The following is a 9240-nucleotide window of genomic DNA, read 5'->3' on the forward strand; positions in this document are numbered from 1 at the left end:
GGGGACTAGATCAACGCGTTATTGCTTCAAGAGAAACTCCCATCGAAGTTCACTGTGAATCTTTAGGTACTTTTTATGAGAATTAAGTATGAACAAGGTTTGGTTTTGGGTAATTTTCTAGGTTTTGTGACTTCAAAAAAAGTTGTGGGGGTGGCATTTTTGGGTAAAGACTATTGCTGAGTGATGATTTGGGATCTTTAAAGAGAAGAGCTGTGGAAGGTTGCTGTGGAAAATAAGGGTAGCAAGAAATAAACTAGGAAAATGGAAGAGGAGGCAGCCATTGATGATGAGCTTTGAGTAATTATCAGCTGACTAATATATTGTAGATTTTGAGTAAAGAACAAATTATTATGACAATGAAGTCATTTTCTGGTTTTATGCGACATAAAAGGTGGAATAACTAATACATGCATAAAATAACACATAAATTCTCTCATAACTAATTCTTAAATTACGAATATCTCCATAATTCTAACCAGCTACCAAACAATCTCTTAAAACATAATGATCATTTGGTTCACACACTAAATTACTCAAGGATTCGTTTGTACTAGTTTATTCTATTTAGAAGTTGGATAAAATACTATTGTATCAAATTGGACGAGATAAGGTGAATATTTATGATTAAGTTGAAAATAAATTTTATATCTATTTGGTTAAGAATAAATTCGTATTATCAATAAAATATAATATGCCACTTTAACTAAGAGATATCTCATCTTATCTTGCATATTAGATTATTTAAAGATTATTATTTCTTATCCTTGTATCAAACCACTAAGGATTGTTTGGTAGCTAATAAAGAAGTCAGTCAGTTTATTAATTTTTGTATGAGTTATTTATTGTTTGTTAACTAGTTAGAAATTAAGTTCAAGTATAAAATTAATACGACATTTGATTTGTAACATAGAAACCCAATAACTAATATATGTATAAATTATGAGGAAATTGATATACTATTTTATTTTATAGAGTAAAAAATGAAATAACTAATACTCATATAATAAAGATCATATTAATTAACTAATAATACTTGCATAACTAAAATGTTATTGCTAACACTTCAGAATACATGATAATTCGGCTTAATAATTTAATGTAATTTCCTCTAGTAGTTGTTGTTGTCACTTTTATTTTTTTGTAGTTATTATATTAGTAATTATTTAGATAGTAGAAATTGGAATTCAAATAAGTATTTCAGAATGTACATCAAAGAATTGGTGAAAGAGACTAGACATTTCTTACACATTTAAAATTTGATGCAACCATTGCAACATATTGTTACTATAAATGATATACAAACTCAAAAACGTAAAACGGATAGAGAATGATCATGAGTAAGCTTAATGAGGATTGAAAGCAAAATTTTGAAACATTAAGCTGTAGTAAAAGAAGGAGTTTAGAAGTTTCTTAGCTTATTGAAGTGTAATTTANAGTTACTGTTGGGAGGCTTATTTGGACTCCACATGGACATTTTATTACGTTCTTACGTGCCTCACGGAGGTGAGTTCACATATGTGGACACATCAGCGTCTGAGGGTGAACTAATATTAAAAAAAAAAAGGTTCAGGGGGTAATAGGACCCCCGCAAAGATTACGTGTGTAGTTGGAAATATGGCTAAAGCTTGAGGGGGCATTTGACCCTTTTCTCACTAATATATGTATAAACTATGAGGAAATTGATAAATTATTTTATTATGTAGAGTAAAAAATGAAATAATTAATACTCATATAATAAAAATCATATTAATTAACTAATAATACTTGCATAACTAAAATGTTATTGCTAACACTTCAGAATACATGATAATTCGGCTTAATAATTTAATGTAATTTCCTCTAGTAGTTGTTGTTGTCACTTTTATTTTTTTGTAGTTATTATATTAGTAATTATTTAGATAGTAGAAATTGGAATTCAAATAAGTATTTCAGAATGTACATCAAAGAATTGGTGAAAGAGACTAGACATTTCTTACACATTTAAAATTTGATGCAACCATTGCAACATATTGTTACTATAAATGATATACAAACTCAAAAACGTAAAACGGATAGAGAATGATCATGAGTAAGCTTAATGAGGATTGAAAGCAAAATTTTGAAACATTAAGCTGTAGTAAAAGAAGGAGTTTAGAAGTTTCTTAGCTTATTGAAGTGTAATTTATGAGAATTTATGCACTAGGCTATTGACTACGAGTTTCACTCTCTCTCGCATATACCATTATGTTGAAAATTGAAAAGAAAAGTCAGAAAGCAAAATTAAGACTCATATCGATCTAGCGATCATTTCAAATAAAATTGTAACAGAGGGATTATAACAGCCCGAAAATTTCCAAGCTAAGGCCTAAATCATTCTTCATTTGCAAAAATATCGTATTGGGTGATTCTTAAATTGTTCTTAGGTGATTAGGTTAATTATTAGTGTGTGAATGAATTTTGATAGGAACCTTCAACGGGCATAGTTTGGACTTTAGAATGAGTTTTTGAGCCTTAAAATTCAATATAAATTCTATGGATTGGATCTACGGACCGTATAAACTTCTACGGGTCGTAATTTGTACCCGTAGGATAAAAATTTAAGCTTTAAAATTTAATATAAATTTTACTGATGAAATCTACAGTTCGTAATCCTCATTCTCAGCTCCTGACCATAAGCCTTATGCGTCTGCCTCGTGTTCAATATAGTAGTCGAATGGTGAATAAGGCCCACACAATCCTTAAACCTCTTACTCCACCCTTTCTTACCAACCCCATGACACACAAGACAACTAAATTCCCCACCACTTTCACTGTTCTTCTCATAATACTCTCTCAATCCTCTATCCTCCTGAAACAACTTGGCGAAAAAGTTCAATTTTTTCTCTTCCTTTTCTACTTCCATAACATCCTCATCATCATCCTCATACATCTCTTCATCATCATCATCATCAATTGAGTACTTCAAATATTCGGATACCATCTTCAACGCCCATTGTTGAGCCCGATTTCCAACAACACTAGCCGATTATTCAGCAATGGGCGAATTTGGTTGTGCAATGAAACTGGGCAAGCCGGATTTCATGATCGAAACCGATTCAACAGGAGTTAGACAAATCCATTCAACATCAGAATCTATTATAACTTCCTTTAGCCTTTTCGATTTCTGCTTATTTCGTTTCTTGAACTGAGTAAAACCAGAGGATTGTAGACTCACTGTGGTTTGGGGATGAAGTGTGGACATGAGGTGGGGTTGAGGGGACCTTGATGCTATAAAGAATGGAGATAGTGATCTTCTTGTATTAGTCTCTGCTCATCGTAACGATTCATTGGAAAACATGACATTTTTAAACTATTTGAGCAAAAGGGTTTCGTTTGATACTGTAAAAATGTCGAAGAATTGCCGGAAACTGAAGGGTTTGGAGCGAAATCTCCAATTCCGATAAAATAATGAATTTTTGAAAGCAAAAATCGAGAACTGAAAAGGAGGATTTTGGGTTGCTGGAAATTAAATAAACAAAGAGTGGTTAAGCAAAAAAGAAAAAAAAGGAAAACAATTTAGGTCCAAACTTGATTTTTTTTTTTAGTTTCCCACCCGCTGTTTGGAGAGCCCCGACTAAATCCGAACCTATCCAAATTTTGTTGGTGCTCCAATGCACACTCCAACAACAATGGGTGAAAACCAAAAAAAACAAAAAAAGTCAAGTCTGGACCTAATTTTTTTTTTCCTTAACCACTCTTTGTTTAGTTAATTAACAGCAGCCCAAAACTCCAAGAAAAAAAAGGAAAACAATTTAGGTCCAAACTTGATTTTTTTTTTTTTAGTTTTCCACCCGCTGTTTGGAGAGCCCCGACTAAATTCGGACGCATCCAAATTTTGTTGGTGCTCCAATGCACACTCCAACAACAATGGGTGAAAACCAAAAAAAAAAAAAAAGTCAAGTTTGGACCTAATTTTTTTTCCTTAACCACTCTTTGTTTAGTTAATAACAGCAGCCCAAAATTCCTTTCTCAGTTCCCGCATTCTGCCTTCAAGAACCCATTTTTCTTCACCGGAACCGGAGATTTTGCCCTAAACCCTTCGGTCCCCGGCGTTTCTACAGTACTAGCCAAAATCCTTTTGCTCAAATAGTTCAAAAATGTCAAATTTTCCAATCAATCGATACGATGAGCAGAGATTAATACAAGAAGTTCACTACCTCCATTCTTTATGGCATCAAGGTCCCCCCCACCCCCATGTCCACCCCCAAACCCCAGTGAGTCTACAACCCTCCGGTTCTACTCAGTTCAAGAAAAGAAATAAGCAGAAATCCAAAAAGCTGAAGGAAGCTATAATAGATTCTGGTGTTGAATGGGTTTTCCCAACTCCTGCTGAATCGTCTCCAGTCACTGAATCCGGCTGGCCCAGTTTCACTGCACAACCAAATACGCAACCCCATTTGCCCACTGCTGAAGAATTGGCAAGGGTTGCTGGGAACCAGGCTCAGCAACAGGCGCTGAAGGTGGTATCGGAGTATTTGAAGTACTCAATTGATGATGAGGAGGAGGATATGTATGAGGATGAAGATGAGGATGATATGGAAGTGGAAAAGGGGGAGAAAAATTTGAACTTTTTCACGAAGTTGTTTGAGGAGGATAATGGGTTGAGAGAGTATTATGAGAAGAACAGTGAGAGTGGTGGGGAATTTAGTTGTCTTGTGTGTAGTGGGGTTGGTAAGAAAGGGTGGAGTAAGAGGTTTAAGGATTGTGTGGGTCTTGTTCAGCATTCGATTACTATATCGAACAAGAGGCAGGCTCATAGGGCTTTTGGTCAGGTCATTTGTCGAATTCTTGGATGGGATATTAATAGGCTTCCATCCATTGTTTTGTCCGCAGGTGGTAAGCCTAGTGAATCTTCAAATAAATCGGTGGAGGCTCAGGTAATTTACTGTTATTCCATTGATTTATCAAGGCATTGTCATTATTGTTAAGTTTGTGTTATGTATTATAGAGATTAGTATGAAATGTGCCCCGAAAGAGTGGAACAGATAGTGAATTCATATTGTCGACCTAGTTAGTTTGGGTCAACTAATTGCTTGCTTGTTTTGTTCGTCAAAAATGTCTGAAATTTTACAAAAAATACTTCATAATGAACACTTATATAGGGAATTCTCATAGTTTGAGGCGTGTCAGAAGACTGTCCTTAAGGTACTTCACCCGAAATAGGTGTATCCTAGGATTCAACAAGCTCTTCTAGTATAAAATTAGGAGCACAGAAACTGACAAAGACTCAATTTGTGAAATCCCCAACACAATCTACTATAAGAAGAAGAATTTATCTTTTAATATATTACCAATAAGGGTTACAGGTTACCTCTCATGTGTGGTTTGCGAGCTATTGCCTAGGAGCATAGTTTTTACTCAATGGGCACGCAAAGGGTAGCAGTTGTGGTTTCCCCTGTCATAAAAATAAAATAAAAAATATTACCAATAAGAATCAAACAGGAAGTTGAGAGAGAATAGGGGAAAGACCTAGGAAGTACATGAGATAGAACCAGAATATATATCATGAAATGAAGAGACAAAAAGAATAGTCTGTCTATTCTAGAAAAGTCCTACTGTTTGTATTCACACCAAGTAATCATAAACGGAAATAGTATTCTGTTTGACTAGGGTCTACTATCTTCAGGTATTAGTCTCCGAACTTCAGACTTCATGTTTAGCCAATTCGAATGACGGATCCAATAAAACATTGCAGGGGAATGAGGATGCTGGTGGTAAAGATTGTTTGAGTGGTCTAAGCAATACAACAGCTGCAGTAAATATTGGCACTGATGAATTATCTCAGCAAAAACAGTCTTTTAGTAATAAAAACCAACAAGAAAATGGTGGTGGCTCCACAGCATTAGAGGTTAGTTTTATGCAGTTTCTATATGCTTGGTGGTCTTATAAAGTATTGGATTGGATTATGTCAGCTGACTTGTATTATTTCTTTAGCACAACTCCCTAATTGAAGCCAATGTCAGCAATGAGATTCCTGAAACAGCAAAAGAGAACACAGATGGTGCATCCAATTGTCCGGTAAGACTTTCGGTCGTTGAGAAGTGGTTCCATGAAAACCTACTTCTGGGTTACTTACCTTATTTAGTTTGTGTTTCTGAGATCAAACTTTCTCAAAGATCCACTACTACCCCTCCTTTATCTCTTCCTTTCTCCAATGAAAAATTCCACTTTCATGTTCGTCTTAGACATGGCGTGTCTTCTTTCAGTCCTTTTCTGGCTTCTGCTGTGGTAAGTGGTAACTCATAATTCTTCGGTGCTTAGTGAAGAAGCGTTTTTAGGGAATTGGGGTTTTTGGGAAGGATTATTTGAATGTTAGTGGAAATGAATACGAATATGAGGTTGTGGATGATAAGTTAGGAGCTGAGAATGAGGATGAACTTTCTGTTTCTCCGACGTCTTCTCCGGTTGTCACTCGTCAATCGGAGTAAAAACCCTCGCATTCCAACACATAATCTCACCATTTTTACATTCCTTAGAAAAACTAGATCTCAACACAAAAACGATTCGAGTTGAGGTGGAAAAGAACCAGATCTGTAAGATGACCTAGTTCTAGTACTAATGACAAAAGAGGTACAAATGACATGGCAGCTAACTATGGATTCAGAATGAAGAAAGAGAAAGGGATTTTAATGGAAACAAAAAGAGAGTTAATGCTTTAAAAATTGTGAAGCGCGTGTAGTAAACACAGAAAAAAGTGAAGCGCGTGTAATACACACAGCGGATACTCATTTGGTTATCATGCCACATCACCATTTAGGGTGACATTTATTCAATTTTAAAATAGTTTAGGGTTAATACGACCCAAGTTAAGTTTATGTCTGTCGCTAGGATTTCAGGTATAGTTCGGGGGTACTTGTGCCTTATCCCAAGATATAAAATAAAAAATTGTGAACTACGACTTTATTGTGAGCAGTTCTTCCAGAAACTCTTATATATCTAGTGTTTAATATTTTATAACATGTAGTTAACTATTTATATCTTAGAAGGTTTTCTAAATATAGGTTAGATCTGTGGATGAAAGATAGCTCGTCACAAAAAGGAATTAATCCTAAATAAGATTGTGAAGGTATGTTACCTGCGAGTATGGTTGTGACTTGTGAGAAAGAAGGTAGGTTCTCCGACCTGTTTAGCCGTCTACAACTCCACACAGGATAGGCTTTTCTAAATATAAGTTAGACCTATAGATGATATATAGCTCAACATGAAATAGGTGTCGGTTTTAATTTCTAGACAAGATTGTGGAATGAGCTGGCCCATGATTATGGTTGTGAGAGAGAGGGTTGTTTCTGGGAACCTAGTTAGCTGTCCAAAAATGTAATGATGCCCCAAAATCACAAACACATTTGCCCCCATTTAGTCGTTAACGAGGCCCTCAGGCTCTGAAGGTTGTATCTGAATATTTGAGTACTCAGACAATGCTGAGGATGATGTTACCGAGGTGGAAGAGGGGACGCCAAGATTATACTCCCTCCGTCCCATTTTATGTGGCACCATTTTCTTTTTGGTCAGTCCTAAAAAGAATGTCACATTTCCTTATATGGTAAGTATTTAAATGTACAATTTCTCCTTTACCCTTGTTGGTCCCACTTAATCTTAAAATAGTACTCCAATACATTTATGAGGAGAGAGAAAAGTGAGTCTACTTTTTAATATAACTATTTTTTGAAGGGGCAATTTGGCAAACATTTCAAAGTCTTCATTTATTTCCTAAACTCCATGCCCGGTCAAATGTTGCCACATAAAATGGGATGGAGGGACTAACTTTTTTTTGTTAAATTTTGGGGAGGATGCTGTGTTGTGATAGTATTGTGATGAGAACCGTGATAGTGGGGAATTTCGTTGTCTTGTGTGCTACTGGGTAAGAAAAAGTGGAGGAAGAGGTAGTAGGTTTGTGGAGTACTTGTTCTGCATTTTATTGTTATAGTCAACACAAACAAAAGGCGGGCACATAAGGCTTGTGGTCAGGTCATTTATGAAATTCTTGGATGGTGCATATAGGCTTCTATCCATTGTTTTATCTGCAGGTTGTAAGCTTGGTGAGTCTTCTGATAAATTTTGAAAGCTCAGGTTAATTACTGATATTCCATTGGGTTTTAACTGGACATAGTCATCACCAATTGGGATTAAGGCATGATTGTTGTTGCCGTAGTTACATTAGGTCTTCTAAGGATAAATGTGAGTAGAGAACCTTTAGTTAGAGAACCCCCAATTTGTTTTTATACTTTTTGGAATGAAAAATATACCCGAGAGAGTGGAACATATTGAGGACTCGTATGGTTGACCCAGGTCAGGTAGTTTGGGTTAAGGAGAGGTTTATTAATTGGTAGTCATCACCAAATTGACAATGGAGAATTTATTTGGGGGGGGGGGGGGAGGGGAGGTAGGCGAGAAGAAGGAAATAGAATTACAACAAATTTCTTTTTTTGTGCCATTTTATGTTAACAAGTTAACATCACTGTGGTCAAGTTTCCAATGTGATTAACAATGAAAGTATAAGCTTACAACTATATGGTTCGCACTGAATGTGGCATACTGGCTGTTCAAGTTATTATCGTATCTCATAAATTGAATTTGTAAACATTTTGAAATGTTGCAGGGGAATGAGTGTGATGGTGGTAAGTTCAGCTTGAGTGATATAAGCAATACCAAAGATACTGTAAATATTGGCAGCAGTGAGATATCTCAGCAAAACAGGTCTTCCAGTAACGAAAACCAACCAGAAAATGGCGGTTTCTCCACAACGTTAGAGGTTAGTTCTATGCAGCTTCTATATGTTTGGTCAGATACCTTTTAAATTAGACAGTATTGAAGGAAATAATGTCAGTGGTAGCTGACTTGTATTCTATCTTTAGCACAAGTCCACAAGTGAAGCCAATGCAAATGAAGATGTTAGCAATGATATACCTGAAACAGCAAAAGAGAACGCAGAGGGTGCATCCAATTGTCTGGTAAGGCTTTTGGTCTAGCATTCTTCGTTGAAAGTTTGTTCTGTTAAGATCTGTTCTGGTTTGTTGCCTTCTTTGTGTTGTGTTTCTGAGATGAATAATTTGTTAACTATCACTTTTCTCGTATCTCTTCCTGCAACTCAACATATCCATCTTTTAATATTTGATAAACATGTACTTAACTAATAAAAAAAGAAGTTTCTAAATGGAAGTTAGAGACAGCTCATCACAAAAACGAGACAATCCTAGACAAAAATGCACTTTGGAGATGATAAAA

The 9240-nt window shown here is 35.6% G+C and overlaps 2 protein-coding genes and 1 pseudogene across 2 annotated transcripts in view; 2 read left to right on the forward strand and 1 right to left on the reverse strand.

Moving 5' to 3' along the window:
• Positions 1 to 292, reverse strand: part of LOC125865690 (peptide-N4-(N-acetyl-beta-glucosaminyl)asparagine amidase A-like) — a 74284-nt gene extending 73992 nt beyond the window's left edge. The window contains exon 1 of the mRNA XM_049545903.1: positions 220 to 292. Within this exon, the coding sequence (XP_049401860.1) occupies positions 220 to 281 (62 nt within the window). The 5' untranslated portion in view covers positions 282 to 292. The remainder of the gene's footprint in view (positions 1 to 219) is intronic.
• The window catches only part of LOC125865692 (uncharacterized), a 30454-nt gene that overhangs the window by 16012 nt on the left and 5202 nt on the right, over positions 1 to 9240 (forward strand). The gene's annotated exons all lie outside the window — the stretch shown is intronic.
• Positions 3970 to 9240, forward strand: part of LOC125865693 (uncharacterized) — a 10473-nt pseudogene continuing 5202 nt past the window's right edge.

This window comes from Solanum stenotomum, chromosome 5 (assembly GCF_019186545.1).
Source record: "Solanum stenotomum isolate F172 chromosome 5, ASM1918654v1, whole genome shotgun sequence".
Lineage (NCBI taxonomy): Eukaryota > Viridiplantae > Streptophyta > Magnoliopsida > Solanales > Solanaceae > Solanum > Solanum stenotomum.